At 41.5% G+C, this 18,171-nt stretch overlaps 1 protein-coding gene across 3 annotated transcripts in view; it reads right to left on the bottom strand.

Annotated features, from left to right (window-relative positions):
• Positions 1-11,402: 11,402 nt before the first annotated feature.
• TNRC6B (trinucleotide repeat containing adaptor 6B) overlaps positions 11,403-18,171 on the bottom strand; it is a 63,984-nt gene continuing 57,215 nt past the window's right edge. For all 3 annotated transcript variants that reach the window (XM_037068443.1, XM_037068441.1, XM_037068442.1), the window contains 4 exons: positions 16,509-16,733; positions 16,164-16,234; positions 13,139-13,278; positions 11,403-12,206 (listed from right to left, as the gene is read on the bottom strand). In XM_037068443.1, the coding sequence (XP_036924338.1) occupies positions 11,819-12,206; positions 13,139-13,278; positions 16,164-16,234; positions 16,509-16,733 (824 nt within the window). In that variant the 3' untranslated portion in view covers positions 11,403-11,818. The remainder of the gene's footprint in view (positions 12,207-13,138; positions 13,279-16,163; positions 16,235-16,508; positions 16,734-18,171) is intronic.

Raw genomic sequence — 18,171 nt, 5'->3', positions numbered from 1 at the left:
CTTTTTTTTTTTTTTTTTGAAATCCAGCATGAGAAATACAGTACCTGCTATGGCAAAAAATACACATAAAATGCAACTTTTCAGCTTATTTGTACATTAGTAGAGTTTAACATTTTATTGTTTGTTTTTTAAGTGAACCAGTGATTTTAAGTACCACTATACTAAAGTAAAATAAAATACAGAAAAGGGGGGCCCAGCCTGCCATGCAAGTGCACCTCTAAAGTGCCTAGTTTCTGTGTCCATGTAAAACCAGTAATTGAGGAGCAATTTCAACATATGGGAGTTTGATTAAACCTCTATGCTGAAGAAAAAAAAAGACAATGCCATATCCTTCCTTTTCTCCCCTCAAACTTCCTTGAATTATTACATCATCCACTTTCTCTATTGCCCACCGGAAGAGAGGAAAGAAAGCCACCAAAATAATATTGTAAAAGCTATTTCAAGTATAAGAAAAACAAAACACTTCTAGGTAACCTGCAGAGAGCATCAGCGTTGTGCAGCTATTCAGTCATGTTTACAGGTTTTGTTTCTGCTGACAGTGTTTCAGATGAGAGGATTTTTACTGTACCTTCCTGTTACCTGTTTGTGTGCAAAGTTGGAAAGCTGCCTTTTAAATCTCCAGCCTCTTTTTGATGTCCTTCTCTGCACCTTCTGTTCAAAGTGGGCAAGGAGAGACGTGAAGGGAGGAGGTTGGAGGAAGGGAGCAGCATGTCACCAGTCATTGAAGTGGGTTCTCTGTCTCTCCTCCTCTGCACCCCTCCGGTGCCCTCACTGGTCTTGCTCACCGTCAGTGACTAACTCTCACTGCAGAGGTTCCATTACTCAGTTTCCTGATTTGGTAGGATGTATTTTACTCTGTAAACATAGCCCCCTAGGATTATGGAACCCAAAGCAGCATTTACATCTCCATCTAAGTGGAGAAAGACAAAATAGTCCAGAAATCTCTCCTCAGGTTGTTTTTGTTGTCTGTTTTTGGTTCTCAAAACAGGGATGGGTTGGAGGTGGGCACAGAATTTGAAGTTGTAAGCAATAGTGGAGAATTAGGAGCTGGCACAGCTGAACTCGAGTCTGCCTTTTTCCCCCTCCCTCCCAGAATGGATTTTTTTTAAACCTATTAAAAATGTTCCTGCACCTTAAGTCATACTGAGGTTAAGGCCAAGGGTGCAGAATCTTGTGCACGTGTCTCTGTGAGCACATTCGTGGTGCATGCACCATTTTTGATGTCTTCTGTGAGATCACTGGACACACTTTGGTCACTGGTACGTGTGCAAAGGATGGTGGTTGGGGAGTGAGTGTCCTAGGAAAGAAGTGCAGAGATCAGCAAAGCCCTTTGGGAGGATCATAGAGGGATAAGGTCAGGAAGAACTTTTGATGGATCAGAGGTCTGATAGAAAAAAAATCTCCAAACAAACAGAAATAAAATCCCAAGGTTGATAGGGTCCAAATCGGTAGGTGGTGAATATACATGCATTTATAGTCAAGCTTCTTCCCCTCAAAGGAAGTCGTCATGTACAAGTCAAAGCTAAAAAAGGGTTTCTTGACAGATGCCCAGGTTTAAGATGGCGGGGGGTGGGAGGTGGGTGGGGTGGTTGTTTGTGAAGAAGCTATTCAAAATGACCCATTCTGACCCTGCCTCGACAGTGGCCAGCCAAATCTAGGAGAGCAGTAGCTGACAGATCCCTACAAGCAGCATTAGTTAAACTTTTGTCCCTCGACCTAATGTCAGCCAAGCCTCATGGAGGGGCAATGCCTGAGGGGCACATGCCTTTCAGGGTGGTTGTTCGCACATCTCAGATGAGTTGCCTTGTAAGTAAGAAATCAACACATTTCCAGCCTCTTGAAGTGATGAAGTTGTTAATTCTATACCATCAAACTGAAATGCCAGGGACTAATTCCGTTGTGAATTACAGAATGCCGCTGTGTGTGTGTGTGTGTGTGTGTGTGTGTGTGCGTGCGTGAGAGAGAGAGAGAGAGAGAATAAGGAAGGTTGAGAGCTCAAGGTCTCCAGTGGAAAACAATCCTGAACCCCTGGAGGGGATGAATCTTCCTAGAGAGGGAAATTCACAGTCCCCACCCTTGAGCTAGAAGGCTGGAATAGATGACATCTATTCAAAACAGGCATCAGACACTGGCCTGCTGCTGCTGGGATCGGGAAGCTGCCGAGAACACCAACCCACAGTGCAAGTCCACGCCCTGACCTGTTCTCTCTTCTGAAACATGAAAGAATAAAATCCAAAACTTCTGATGGCTTAAAAAACAGAGAAAAACATCATATTTTAGGGTTACTTTCACAGCAAAAAAATTATAAAAGTCATCCTGCTATTTACATGTTCCTATTTTCAAAAGGATAACCCACTTTTGTCAGAAAAGGAGTGGGGAGTCAAGGGCTACACTGCAGGGGAAATGCACCTCGAGGTATTACTTTGTGTTAGACAGCTGAAACGTCAGGATTTTGTTTGTTTTGTTTTTTGTCTAAAGGCAATCTAACAGATTGAAACCCTGATAAGATTGTGCCCGTGCAGCCTTGCCCAGGCACAAGGAGACTGTGGTCAAGTCTGTAACGTGTTACAGTACTGTGGACAACAACAAGAGCTGCCACGTGGAAACACTGAACACAGGCAGGACAACCTCTTGTGCACGATACTGTAAATAATGCCTAGACCAGAGCAATGCAGGTGCCGAGACTCACCATAGGCAAGACCCACAAAGGAATTCTGTGAGGACAAACAGAAGGCTATAGCCTTTCCCGTGTCAAACACCCCACTGCTTGCTGGCTCTATACAGCTTAATAAACGCCAGAGAAGCAGAGAGGTAATGTTTGGCTGAGGGGTAGTGGATGGGGAAGAGAATCCTTTTTTGCCTGCCTAGGAATAGTCTTCTTTCCCTTAGAACAAGATAGTTTCCTTATAATTAAGTTCACTTAGAAGTGACTAAGAAGGAAGAACAAAAAATTAAAAAGGAGTGAGGAGGAGGAGGTGGAGGAGGAAAAGGTTTTTGAAGTTGACATAAAGACGAACTTTAAGGTCAGTACGAGTGAGGCATGGTTTCCTGAGCTTGAAGGGTTCGGAATCCAGGAAAGGATGAGTACTTTACCCCAGAGCACATAAGGGGCTTTGGGGCCCCACTGTCCCACTGGGTTAACACTGCATGGCTGGGATGGAGGGTCCTGTACCATCTCGGTTTTGCTGGGCCACTAGGCCTGCCAGCGACCACAGGAGGACCCAGAGGTCTCTGCGCCTCACTGTACTGACCTTACTGGTTCTTGCTCTCATTCCCCTTCTCTGCCAGGACATGGGATACCATGGACACAGAAACCATAGAACAAGATGCAAAGCTACTTCCTTCCCCTTTCTGCTCTCTCTTCCCCCCTTTTGCAGAATGCATAGTTACAATTCACGTTAACAAAATAAAGCGATGATGACCACATATGGGACCTTTTTTTTTTGAAAAAAGAAAAAAAATCCAACAACCTCTTCTTAAATTCAGTATCAAAATTCACATTTGCATAATAATACATTTCAAGGCCATGAGAGAGGAATGAGAGTGAAGCACGAGAACGGCAGCATCTCTCCTCCCTTTGTCTTCCTGAATGAAGCTGAAGGAATCCTGCGGGAGGGACTGGTTTCCTCTTTGGGGAGTTCTGAGGAATTATGGAAATGGCCCTTAGCGTTCACTTGATATTTCTTTAGAAGATCAGGAGTGGGGAGAAGAGGTGGAATCGTTTAAAACAAACAAAAACAAATGAAGAGACACTGCAGGTTTCTATGTTTAGCTATAACAGTTCTGAAGAAATAAAATATGATTTCAGATTTTTCTCTTTTCTTTTTCGAACACTTCCATCTTATTCTTTCAAAAGCCTTTTCCTTGTGTGTATTACCCTGTTCGCATAAACAGCAATGTGAAGTGACTTCCATTTGGGAAAATAATTGCCTTCTCAGGACACAGACTCCGAGGATGGAAATGTGCTGCCAGCTCTGCACGCAGAAGCCAGCAAACGCCTTCTGGGCATGCATGAATGTGTCACAAACATCACCATATTTCAGTTCTCCAGTGCTTACAGAAAAACAAAAAGTAAAACCACCACACGTGCACACACACATATACACGAGGAAAACTAGGTAATGCAGATAGAGAATTCAACCTGCACTCTTGGACTAACCTGGGTCTGTCACCTGTGCACCATCACCGCATTGCCCCCTCTCCCAAGCCCCAGAGCTCTTCCACACAACTCTACACTGTGCAATATTGAGGCTAATGAAAAACAACAGCTGCCCCTGGAGACTGCCAGGAGAGACGCTGACTTCCCTAAAGACTAGGCTGACCGTCTTTGTGTTTCATCCTAATGGACAGCTTCTTCCTAAAGCAGACGGTCTCTGTACTCACAAAGGCACATTCAGAAATACTACACTTAAGTAAATAATTCCTTGGACAAAATTAAAAAGGGGGGTAGAGGTGGTGTTTTAAACACATTTATTCTAATTTATCCCGAAATTTCTGGCAAGAAGTGTATGCTGAACGCACCACTTACTGAGAAACTATACTACCTTTAGAAGGTAGGTAACTTCTTAAATGGTTCCAAAGGTTTTTTCCCTTGGCTTTGTACAGATACCCCCCTTTTTCATTTTTGGCGAACACTTGTAGGATAACTACCTTCCTCTCCATAAAGCTCTGCTGTAAGGCTAGTCCTGTAAGGCCGCTCCACCTCACCTCCAGTCACCTCTTACAACCCAGCCCTCTGAGAGGTGTGCACACCTTTCAGTAGTCCAAGGAGAAGGACTGCCAACTGCAGTAAGAGGTCCAAGAAAGTAGGGGAGGAGAAGGGAAAGAAAAGCACTTCAGTTCACAACTTTGCTACAATATTGTAAGCTACCCTCACCACTCATCTTTCGCTGCTCACCATTAGCTAGCTGTAAAAGGGAATTTCACTTTTTAAAAAAACAATCCCGACTTCTTAATATTGCCTCAAAATGGGTCAATTACAATTGGAATTTTTTTCCAAAGCAAAAATTTTTGGTTTGAAATCAGAATTGAGGAACACAATGCTTTAAGAAAACACTTTCTTTAACAATTTTAAAACAGAACGTCTCTCGTCTTTATCTGACCTTTCCCCTCCCAGGATCAAAACATGTGTTGGCAGAACGAAGAACTGATGGGGTCTTGCAGAGACCCCATGGTCAGGGTAGTACTATTTTTCCTGGTGTGTGGTTTCTCACTGAAAACAAACTCAGGTGTGGAACGAACTGAAAAGGGAAGTATTTAAATTCTGTCAGGCAAGCACTGGCAGTTCTGGTCACTTTTGCTATTTCTGGTGGTGGTAGCAGGTCACTACAGAGATTGACAGCTTAAAAACCACTCAAATCTTACAATACTTGGTAATTATTCCAGATCTAGTCCAAATGACCACCAGCAGGGCAGCACAGATGCCCAGCTGGTGGGGGGGCACTGTCTCCTGACCAGTGCCCCTTGTCATCCTGGGAATGCTCATGGCCTCTTTTCTTTGGCAGTGTGGGTGGGGAGGAGGCATTCTGAGCGGGGCGGGGAGGGCCAATGTTTGATTTTTAAGTTACTACATTGTTTAGAGTTTGAAGTTGGTAATTATTCCAAATCTAAAGAATGTGATACCAGCACCTCCTTTGTCAAATTTAAGGTCAAGAAAACACCACCGTCAAATGGGGACCACCTCTGAAAATACACACACCTTTGGCACTGGTCATAAGCCTACAGATAATTTTACAAGGGTGTGCTCTAACTCTGGAACTATATGTAACAGTTTATGTTTGTAAATAGACTGACAATGTCCGTGACAACATCATGGATACCTGCTTGTTTCTAGACCGCGTGGACACCCTGCACTTGCAGATAAGAAAACAGAGGGGGCGTGGCATGGGGTGCAGCAGATGGAAAGAGCAAGGGCACCCTATTTTCCGTCTAACAGTTGACAATTCACTGTATATACGCAGGCTAGAATATTTTCATCTGCACTACTGCATGCAGCCTTGTTGTATACTCACAGGAGGGCAAACAAAGAGTAAGATTTCTTTTTGCAGTAACACTAAGAAGCGCAGTCAATGCATAGACATGAAGTATGACAAAACTTGGCAAAAACACTGGAAAAGAAAAGTTTAACTAGTTAAAATATACATCTCTACTCCTAGCTAAAGACCTTATAGATAATTAAAACAAAAGAAAAACCCAAACCCCCAAAATAACCTACAAAGTGTCATATGTTGAATGTGAACTCTGAGGACCTGGGGAGAAGGGAACCTTTTCTACATAAAGACTCAACTGTTCCCTAATCTTAGAGATGGCTGTTACAGCCAAGTCTGCTGAAAACATCCTGTTTACTCAAAGGAAAACAGGCTTGGCTTAAGCAGTTTGCTCAGCACACAGACATCTTCATTTTGTTTAAGAGTTAAGATGCCAGAATATAAAAAATAAAATTAAAAAGTACACAGCATCTGAGGTCAATATGGAATCTGGCTGTTAACTCCACAAAAAAATGGCCCCTCTCCCCACAAGAGTGGAGAAAGTGAGAGTGAATATTTGCAACGAGTTAATAGCCTGTGAAATTTTAGCTTCTGCTAGATGTATTAGTAAAAGCTCTTCCAAATTCTTAGGAATCTCTTTTCCTTTTTTTTGTTGCATATCTTACACACCACATTCAACCCACAGGAATTTGGAAGAATCAACTGGTAATTTATGCTACATTCATGTCAAAAGAGGTGGGACGTTCTTAGAACAGGAGCCATAGTAATAGAAAATCAAACTGCTATAAATAAAACAAACCAAATGGCAGTCAGTGGATCATGTTGCTTTACTGGGGGACACTGATGAAAGATTTTGGTTTGGAACCTTAACTTATAGCACTGCTAAGTTAATTTCTATGAATGTTGTAAGTGAAAAACATCAAGGACTAGGGACTGAGGGATCAGAGATGCCACATCCACTTTTTCACAGTGTCTTGGAGATACCAACTAAAATTAGGTCATGGCACTGGATCTCAACTGCCAGTAGAGGTCCCCAGTCTGATGGAAGACATCCCTTCCCCTTCTAGTGCTTCTTTTCTTTTGGCTACTCAAGTGGTAGACAGAAACCAAGTCGTGATGTTTGGAAGAAAGACACCTCCAGCCACTAGTAATCAAATGTTTAAAGAAATAAAGGGAAACTAGTAAAAGTTGGAAATTTAAATTTACATGATCAAAATGTTTATAAAAATCTATGTAATGAGAGGTGACCAGCAAGCCTCTGTACACATGCCAGAATGTGGTGGAAGAGAAGATGCTCCCACACAATTTTCTAAGTGGTTTGAAGATACCTAACCTCTCAGCAGATATGGCTCTTGTTGAAGAATACCATGGAAAGAAGAGTTTTTCTCTTCCATTATATCTCACTATATCCTGTTCTTAGGTCACTGCCAACCAATAAAGCAAAGCTTCCAGCAAGTTGATAAAAAAAAAAGTTAGGGGGAGAGGGGTTGATGGGAAGGGAGGAGACAAAGTACAAGAACAGAAAAACATGAACCCCTTTCTACTAGCCCAATGCAAAGAGACTGCCCAAATCACTGCAGTTGCCACATGGATGCACCTGTAGAAGTCGATGCACAGTAGTGGAGGGCAACAATACAAGGAAGGGTCTTGGCATTCCACGGTATCAAGACAGAAAAGCAACTGTAACTTCCTTGTTTATTTATTTATTTTAAATGTAACCCACTTGCCTTTGGGGCCTCTCCAGAACCACTCCAATTTCTTAAATGGCCAAGAACTTTAATCTCTGTGGAGTGCCCCTCCTGCTTAGGATGTCTGGGTGTATGTACGAAGGCACTAAAGCGGTTTTAGAGAAATTGCAGGCAGCAACCTCACTCACTCCCTTTACCTGTTGAGTGGGAGTTTCTTTCCCACTGGGAAGCTTAGATGTTTAAAAGAAGCTGTGGTCATGCTTAAAAATTCTGACCCGGTCCAAGGAGGGAAAACAAAAGGAGAATTGGACATTACCAAACACTGAAAGGAAACTCTCCACATCTCCTGCTGAGGGGTGGGGATAACTAAGCAGCAGATCTTCAAAACAGCAATTAAAATGAGCACAATAGTAGCTGGGAGCGAAAACATTAAAATCACTTGTTTCTTATTAGATTCTTCTATTATTTTCTTCTCCTGCCATAAGAAATGGAGTTAAGACAGACATTCTTCATTAATAGGACAGTTGATAGATAATTTTCCTCTAGTAATGCCTATATTTAAAATTTGTTCCAAAAATTATTAACCTATATTTCCTAACTCTTTACATAGATTCTCAGCAATCCAACTGCACTATCTTACAGGTTAGGGTTACTTTTTTTAAGCGGTTGTTTCTTTCTTTCTCTTTCTTTCTTTTGTTGGTAGGCTGGGGGACAGAGAGAAGGGTTCCTTTAAAAAAAAATAAAATTAGTAGGGGAGATTTCAGTTCAGTCTTAAATGGAAAGGAACAAAGTGATGGAATTCCCATTTATATACACTAAACACTCTCCCATTAAATTACACAAAATTTCAAATGAATCTGTGATAGAGCTCTGATGAAGCTCAATCCTTCTCCCATATTTTTTTAAGATAATGAATTTATATCTGTTGCTGCTAAATTGATCATATTTAAAAAATACTTCTTTCTACATGTTTTAAAATGTGTGATCCCCAGTATGACAATGTTTGGAGACTTTTCTTTTTTACATTTTTTAAGTAAAAATTGTTTAAACTTTTTGAAGTTTCAGGAACTTGTAAAAGTTTATTAACAAGAAAGAAACAGCCATCTATCTAGGATAAGATATGGTTAAATAAACCATCTTAAAAAAACTGGCTTCCTACCCTAGAATTCCTGAGAATGCTTGCAAATTTTAAAGCAGGAAAATGTTAAAAACAAAACAAAACAGAAAACACTGTTAAATGCTCCCAGAGTTAGTCTTCATCTAAAATATATATTTATATGTATGTATGTATGTATGTATGTATGTGTGTGTATACACACACACACACACACGCACGCACTTTTTGGTCTTTTTTAAAAGTTTTTAATTTTTTTCCCTTTAAGCTTATGATGGAAGAACATTTTAGCTTCTCATGTTTATTTTTATATATTTCAAATCCCTCATTATGTCTTGTAAACAAGAGGGGCTCTAGCACCCGGCTTTCACCGTAGTATGGTAAGGAACTCAACTAACCCATAGTGCAGGTCAAGGAACCCAGAGGCAAGAAGGGTGCAGGTGGGGAAGGACACGGCAGGAAACCAAGAGTGGCAGGGTCACTCCTGGATCCCAGGAGCCTTGGGACATGCTCCTAGCCCAGGGACACTAAGGTTGAGCCTTCTGTAGGTGTCTGTAACACAGCTGCTCTTCATCTGGAGGGCACCACATGACAGGGTTTTGTTCCACACACAGAGAACAGTCAGTAGGGGCTGGGAGGAGACATTGTGTATGTGGGCAGAGGTGGAAGGGGCATGGTGGTGATGAAAACCCGAGAGCAGGAAGAGGGCACAGTTAGTTTTCTACAAGGCATCCAATGGGACCAAACTAATGCTGGAAACTCAAGTTTGACCACCTACGCATGAAGGGTTCATCAAGACTTGTATAAGAGAATGCTCACTTGAATTATGCATGTCAATCTCTTTTGAGGCTAGGTTTATAATCAACAGGGTAAGCCGAGTGGACTACAGAATTCCCATTCTTTGTCTCACAAAACCACGTGAATGCATTTGTCTTTTCCTATACACACCCACCCACCCACCCACCCACCTACACACAGACACAAGCTAAAAATCAAATACATTAGGCATTGTTGTATCCTTCACTGAAGATGCTAAATTAGAAAGAAAAACTCCTTTGTCCTCACTAGCAGCAAGTTATGGAGGACAGTAGAGGTCTGCTCCCACCAAGGGTTGGAATGGGCAGGTATTTGCTGGTACAGAATGTCGGCACTTCATGTTAAACAGTATAATGCAGATTGGGATGTCCACACAAGTGCTAGCACGTTACCGGCATATGCCCCCTCCCCCCACCCCACCCACCATCTGCTCTGCATAAAGGGGTACCCCTTCAGGGCTGCTGTAACTCTCTTCACAAAAAGCAGTTTGATACATTTTGATTCCAACATAAGTACATACACGTTGGTGATAACTGTGGATTAAAAGTTGCCTCCTATTCGGCCCAGAGTACTACTACATTGATGCTTAAAAAAAAAGTCTTTAAATATTGAAATAAAAAAAGCAACATTACAAGGAAAAAAAGAGGTCAAAACCAAAAAAAGGTGCAATATTTAAAGTCTTTGCTAAGTTATACCTTCCTAAGCAAAACCACGTACACAGGAAATACACAACACAGAAAAACAAAAGGAAACGCTTGAAGTACACACTGGTTTAAGAACATTCGTTAAGTAAACGTTTCTGTCAGTGATGGCCTGGTGCTGTAACACGCCACGGCCTGGCACAGGTAACGCTCAGCAAGGAAAGAGCAGAGAGGGAGGAGCTGCGGATGCTTTCAGGAGGCTGCCCACAACTTACTTTTTTCTGTTTTCGTAAAATTAAAAAGAGAACAAATAGAAATAACTGAATTCAGCATTACCTGACTTTCTGATGAATTTCTCATACCCGATTACACAAGGAAGGGGAACACAGTTTTTCTGCTTTGGAGACATCACAAAATTAAAAACTATCTCATCATCTGCCCCCATTCAAGGTAATGAAAAGGCCTGCATAAAACTTAACAGATATTCAGATGTGCCTAGTGGCCACTTATTTAAAAAAACAGAAATAAATGAACACATAGATGCTCCAAGAGGTACCTCCTACTCTCCTAATTTTTTGGACTTGGCAGTGCTCCACTCTACTGCTCGGTCGAAAGAAAAACTTAGAGAAAACTCACTTGCAGATGTGAAGGAGCTCACTGCTTTCATCATTAAAAAGCATTCTGTTTACCTTAATGCAGCCCAAAGGAGTTGCTTTAGTAGCAGTGGCTCCTCGTGCTTGTGTGTTCTCATAGTTAAAAAAAAAATTAATAAAAGTAAAAAGCAGATGGCCGGCCAGCCAGCCTGCAGACTGTCAGCAATGCAGCTTTCTGAGAAATCAGAGTCAGGGAGGAGGAGGCAGAGGAGGACACAGGCATACATACACACAGAGACAGAGAGAAGGATGCACGCAGATGCACATGAACACACGTGCACACACATACCAGAACGAGCATGCCTGGGCAGTTACATGTGCCAGAACACACTGGTATTTATCAACCAGCCAATCACAATTTTTTCCTTTTTTTTAAGGTTTTTGTTTTTGTTTTTAAAGTGAGGCTCCGTCAAGTCTTCCCTCCCCCCACCCCAACAATTCTTTTGAATTCCCCTCCCTCCCAAACATGGTAGACCTAAGGACGGAAACACACCCAGTGCAAACAAAGTTAAAAAGCTATTTTTTTCAGTATATATGTTTCTTAGCAACAACTTCCATATAACATGAAAAAAGTGAAAAACTAGAAACTAATTTTTTTAATTTTTTTTTGTGTTTAAATTTAAATGGTATGTGTACTTGCTTCACATTGTCTTTCTAGGTTGGCGTTCATGATTCAAGTATTTCAAGAGTGATATGTTCTCTTTTTGGATTCATATTCCAAACGAAAAAACTGAAGATATAAGGGAGGCAACTATGTGCTCAGACAGTCTGTCAATGACCCACCTTTTTTTCTCTCTCCGTTTTCTTTTTTCCTTTTAAAAATGTATTTATTGCAAGTTGAAAAAAAAAACGAAAAGGTCAAGTTAGTGCTGCTGCTGTTCCAAAAAAGGTAACGAGGTCAGAGTTGAAAGTTCTAAGTTCAGATTGAATCCGACCCTCCTCCCAGAAGGTCACCAGGTAGTAAAGGAGCAGGGCTGCCCATCCTATGGGGATCTTCCACAGTTGGGACTCCCCACAAGCTAGAAGAATAGTTTGGGGGCCCCCACAATGAAGCGCCAGCAAGATCAGCCCCACTGCCGCCACCAGCACTGCTGCTCCACTGCCCGAGCCCCGTGGACCCACCGAAGAGATTAAGAGCAGGCCCGACGGGGTCTGACTGGGTCTGGCCGGTCTCCAGCGACTGCCAACCTGCTGCGGGCGCACTCGGGGTTGCTGCAGGTGTAGGGGGCTGAGCTTGTGCCAGAAAGCGGCTAACTTCATCATCGGTGGCAAACTCAGCCAGGATGGTAGTGTTTCCCAACACACACCTGGAAAAAGGAGAGGGAATAATTACAGATTTGAGGAAAATACTGAAGTGCACAAGGGGACTGAATACTTTGAATTCTTCTCATTCCAAGTACAGTCCTTTGAGTAGAAGCTTCCACATTCCCTGGGTGCTTTCTAAAATGCAGACCCACAGGATCAGAACCTGCGTTTTAACCAGGCCACTGGGTACTGATTTAAAGCGATAAAGTAGATATCCAAAGACTACTGCAGGATACTATAGATTGATATCCCCTGGTATGTGAAATATATATGTCACAAATAATGTTATCTTTTTTTTCCTTTTCCCCATGGGAGGTACAAGATCACTCATCAAGCATCAAGGTGACTCAGCTTCAGACATCTGGAAATGTTGCTTTGTCTCAGGGGCGGGCTCACCGCCTGAGCCTCACCATCACTTGCTTGTTCTGTGTAGAGCTTTTTATCATGGCAGCTGCAGCCACAGGGAGTCAGGTCTTTCCTGTCCACCAGTTTGAGAGCAGCAGGGAGGGGTATGGTCAAAGTCTGACCCAGTCCCGCCTACTTCATGCAAAACCCCTGCTAATTACTAAGGCTACAATATTTCATCACTATAAAGAAGCCCAAGTACGCAGTTAGATACTATTATGAAAAGTGACAGTAATTACGCTTTCACATTTTCATAAATATTGGCTTTGTTTTATGGTACTTAAAAATTTACTCACTACTTCATAAATTCTTCACTTGTAGAATTCTGATTATTGGACTAGGATAGACACAGGACAATCCATGCTTAGGCAAATAAAGATCAGACACCTCGGTACCAAACAATTGCTTATGTGATGATGTTGTTTTGGGCCTGTTCTCATGCATCTTTGTCTAATTAAGCAGGTGCTAGAATACTCACATGTGCATCTTCATGCATGTTTGTGTCAGTGAGCAGAGGATGGATACTCACATGTGCAGTGCAGTTTGGGCCTTGGCTGCCTCTTGTTTGGTGCTGTATCGGATCAGGGCGGTGCCCTGGGTTAGGTTCAGATGGAATGTCAGCAGTGGGCCATGCTGCATGCAGATGGTTCGCAAGGTTGACCCATCAATCTGAGGAGTAAAACATTTGTGAGATAAAAACTGGAAGTGGGGTATGAAAGAAAGTCAAGTGATCTTTCTTACATATGACAAAAGAAGGGTTTCTGGTTCATAAGTAATACAGCACAGTGTCAGTACTAAATAAATCTTGGAGAGATAAATGAAGAACTGAAAGCAAGGAAAGAGTGCACTGAATATATGTCTTAAAGGGAAATTTAAAGATAGTCAAAGCATTGGGCTGAGACTGAATGTGCCCATTTTGGAAATAAAAAAGTTTGCACAAATGCAGCTCAAAACAGAACCATATGATTTAACCTGTGGTTTGTATTTTTTAAGAGGCAAACAAGGGTCTATATTTTTTGAGAGGCAAACAAGTAAACATCAGGTAATTTATAGAGCTTTAAAAAGCAGAAATAAGCTATACCCAAATAAGAGTTTTAAAAAACACGCAAAGTTCTCAGCATCATTACTAATGTATTCTTACACCTCCCAACTTAAAAATCGCACAAAAAGAGCCACAAACAAGAAAAGGACAGCTAACCATCTGATGATAGAGTGTTGACTGCTGCCCCAGCTCACAGACTATTCTGTGTCCTCTTGCTCCTACCATGGCCATCTCAAGACCAGAGTATTTTGCTCTGAGTGGTATGGCTCAGTAGATTGAGTGCTGGTCTACAAACCAAAGGATCACTGGTTTGATTCCCAGCCAGGGCACAGGCAGGGCACATGCCTGGGTTGCTGGCCAGGTCAGGTCCCCACTAGGAGACACACAAGAGGCAACCACACATCAATGTTTCTCTCCCTCTGTTTCCCTCTGTCTATAATAAATAAATAAAATCTTAAAGAAAAAATCAGAGTATTTCTCCCTACTTCTCTGTTCTCTGCTGCCTGGAGCCGATGGGACCAAAGGCTGTAGTTGCTCACTTCAGTCATATTCTCACCACTAAGATGTCCAGTGATTGGGGATAATTGCTCTCACCTATAACTCAAATGAACAAATCTATTTATTCACTCTAATTAGTTTATTGGTATCAGAATCCTAGCTACATTTATTTAAGTTGCTCAGTCCAGCATCTCAGCTCAGTCCTTTGGAAGTGAAGCAGACGACGCTGGAGCAGCCTCCCAGGTTGTGCCTCTGGCAGCAGCAGTGGCAACACTCTGTGGTTTCACCATGGAGACCCTGAAGGAAAAACTGGCAGTCTCACCACCGTTCTTTATAGAAAGTGACTGGAGAAACAGCTCAGCGTTGTTTTTAAAGTGACAATTGACGGCAGAAACGTACCAGTGTATGCCACTAGTGACTTCTCAGGATAGATGTCTCCCAAACACATTTTAGGTGATAAAAAGTAAATTTATCCAGGTACCAAAGATTTGACCTTGTAACTCTCTTATAAGGTAAAACTGAGATTAGTCTATTAGGCAGTGTTGGTTTTTTTAAAAAAAATTAATCAATTCTTTCTAATACAAACGCAGCCAACCCCTATATTCAATTTATATACATATACAGGTGTACTTACTATTTTTCACATTCTAAACCAGAAGTGAACAGCTGGTTACCTTGCCAAGGCTCATTTTAACACTGTGCACCCCCTTTCTCATCCTAACCACATCACACCCACCACACCATGTGACTACTTAGAAATAATGAGGCAGACAGAGTTTTGAGGATGGTTATATAAAATCTTCATGTATCAATCAACTATTAGTTAAGTAACTTTGAGCTTTTAAGCTGAGTTATTACACACTGGGATTAAAAGCCAATCCAGACTCTTCCTCATGTTACCTGTATTTAGGAAACTGCCTTCCTCCACGTACCATGAAATTTAAGCCCTTGATGCACCCCTTACATATGGGTTCACAGGACAAATAAATTTAGGAGAAGCTGTATTTCCCCACAGAGGATTATAGTACACATTAGCATATTAAAGGATCCAAGATGTCCCATAGTGAAGAAACTTGCTTAATTTTATTTAATCAAGTATATAATCCAAACATATAAGGCCAGACATCTACTAATATCCCATAGGAACCACTATGGAAAGTGCTAGCCTAGTAAAGTGTACACAAATCTGTTTATGAATTAAATGCCAGGCTGATCATTCTGTGTGTCGAAGGCAGGGGGGCATAACTGACCCCTTTTAACAAGGTATTGTAAAGGCTGTACTGTCAAGTCCAAATGAAGGTTATGGGCTAAGTTTCAATGGGTTCACTTAACTTCATTTGAATGCTCAAGATGCTGCTGCAGCAAAAACTTCAGTTGTCAAGCAGCCAATGTGAAGGGGAGGGTGCTTTGGTATAAATGAAGTCTCACCACAGTACAAACAACCTAGAGGACATGTTCTGATGATGGAAATGAGTAATGCCATCTACACAGAAGACGGTACTAAATGAAAACATCAGAAGTACTCATGGGACATTTGATACTTAAGCTGTGAGATAGACACATCCCTTCTGCATAGATGGGTAGTTGTTTATGAAATAAACAGTTAATATTGCGCCTCAAGTCTTAGATAACTAACACAGAAACAGGTAACATTTTTTGGTGTGTGATTAAAGCACTTAAACATCCATTTCCCACTTAGTTCTACATTCTGACAGGCAGATCTATACAAACTGTCTCTGCTAACAGAATTCACCAGGTAATACTACCCCACTCTTACTATCTTATAAACTACGTATGTTAACATCACCATGAAGGAAGGCATGAAGCTGAGTGGCCAACATCCCCCATTCAGCAGTAGGCTTTGAGCCTTGGGTGAGGAGACATACCCTTGCAGGCTAGATCTCTTTGCAGTGACCAGAAAATAAAGGAGCTTTCATATCTGCCCACAGTTCCCAGTTTCTCTCTCTTAACACAAGTAAGTCTTATCTAGAAAATCACAAAAAAGCACGATTACCTGTGGAGTGAGATTGTGAAGGACCAGCCAGTAACTAGGACGAACTGAGCCACCATCACTCCAGGTAGAAGCTGTAAGCAACCAGCCAAAAGATTAGGAAGAGCCATCAAAAAATTTAAAAAGAGGCATGAGTGAGAAACATTTTCATATAGTACACATGCTGCTTCTCTCCTTTCATAAATCATTTTCTTTTCACCCCACTCTAACCTTTACCTTGTCACTGAATAGCCAGAAAATAAAATTTTCTCTCTTCGGAAGACTTTATCATGTCTTCACCATCTGTACTAACTTCAGATCCTTGTGTTTGAACAATGATGCTTGCTCCTTAAGGCATATCACTCTCACCTGTGGCAAGCCGTGAGTCCTGTGTCCCCCACCCCCTGACTGATCGGGGCGCTGTGCTGCTCCAGGGAGATGATGGTTTGGGGTTAGTCAGACCAGGAGGAGGGCGGGGCAGCGGTGTAGTGTTCCTTGAGGAAATATGGTTCTTCCACATCTTGTTGGAGAGATGAGTGGGGTTGTGTCCTATGGGATCTGGGGACCATGTTGATTTATAATCAGGGAACTTTGCTATAAGAAAATCGAAGAAGGAATAATGTTAATTAGACAGTTGCTTGTCACCAAATACACACAAATTTTAAATACATACACATACATTTATTCTAAAAATAGTAAGTGCACATTTCAAAGCAGCATTACAAAATAATATTGTTCTTTGAGCTTATTAAATATAAAATTTTCAATGACAACTACTCAGAAATGACAAATTAACAAATGGACTAAAGATTTAATAAGATAGCTAATTCTCTACTGCTTCCTTAGCTGAACACAGCCTGAGAGGACAGAGTAATTCAAGGAGAGTGTTCCTGAAACCACTAGTCTCATAGTAAGAATGTGACACCAAGCGGTGTTCTATAAACACTTACTGACTTAATGAAACGTGCACTAGAAAACTATGCTCTTCTTGATCCAGAATATTAGGTATCAACATTCAAACAAATTTTTAAAACACAATAAAAAAAATTCACTAAAGGCTTATTATGCTTTAAGGGGCTACCTTAAAGTGTGTGAGTAATATAAATAGTTATTCTCAACAAATTCAAGTTCAAATGGGAAAAGAACAGATGTGCAACATAACTGGTAACTCCGGGTAAGATCTTGTATGTTTAATACACAGAGGACAAAGACAGGGCTGGGCTATCAGCAAAGGCTTTGTAAAGACAGGTCCAAAAGGATTTACATAAATAAATGGACTCAGAGAGCCTGGAAAATATAAACCAAGTTCAACTTAAACACTTTCTGTATCAAACGTTTCCCCTCAGCTCTGGCTGAACAACATTTCACAGGGTAGAGAGGTAAAAGGAGGACACAAGGGCAGGCTGGGGACTGACTAAATGCTGTCAGGGTATCTGACAGGAGATTCAGCACATGGTGTTTCAAGTTGGGTCGAAAACCTGGGTGACAGCCAACAGGATGGAACAGGAGACACAGGTAAGAGAGACTAAAACCACTTGGAGCAAGGGAAAAATAAAGAGCAAGAAAATACTGAGATTTTGTGACTTAGTGATATGTGGGAGCATCACTAAGAAAAATAAACAGTTTAGTTAAGAAGTCCTATAAATGTATAATCTAAGGGTATATGAAATACTGAGTTGGCTCCTTTACACCCACTCAGACCTGTGGCAAATTATATCAGCTCAGTGAACCTCAGTCTCATCTATAAAATGGAGATAACACCAGGGCTTCCCCACAGATTTTGGTGAAGGTATGAGAAGAATTCATGCTGATCAAAGACACACAGACAAGACCAAAGGTGGGTAGGATCAAGGGTAGGAAACAGGGGTGGCTGAGGTGGGGCAGTGGTGGGGAGTAAATGGAGACAACTCTACCGGAACAACATTAAAAAAATGCGGAAAAATAAAAAAAAATTAAAAAAAAAGAAGAGAAATTCATGCTGAAGTGCTTAGCATGCTGTCTGGTTTACAGGATAGATTATCATTTATTGATA

This window comes from Sturnira hondurensis, unplaced genomic scaffold, assembly GCF_014824575.4.
Source record: "Sturnira hondurensis isolate 20B ecotype Veracruz unplaced genomic scaffold, ASM1482457v3 Scaffold0017436, whole genome shotgun sequence".
NCBI classification, from domain to species: domain Eukaryota; kingdom Metazoa; phylum Chordata; class Mammalia; order Chiroptera; family Phyllostomidae; genus Sturnira; species Sturnira hondurensis.
Note: the sequence above shows the minus strand (reverse complement) of the source record. Positions and strands in the feature narration are given on the sequence as shown.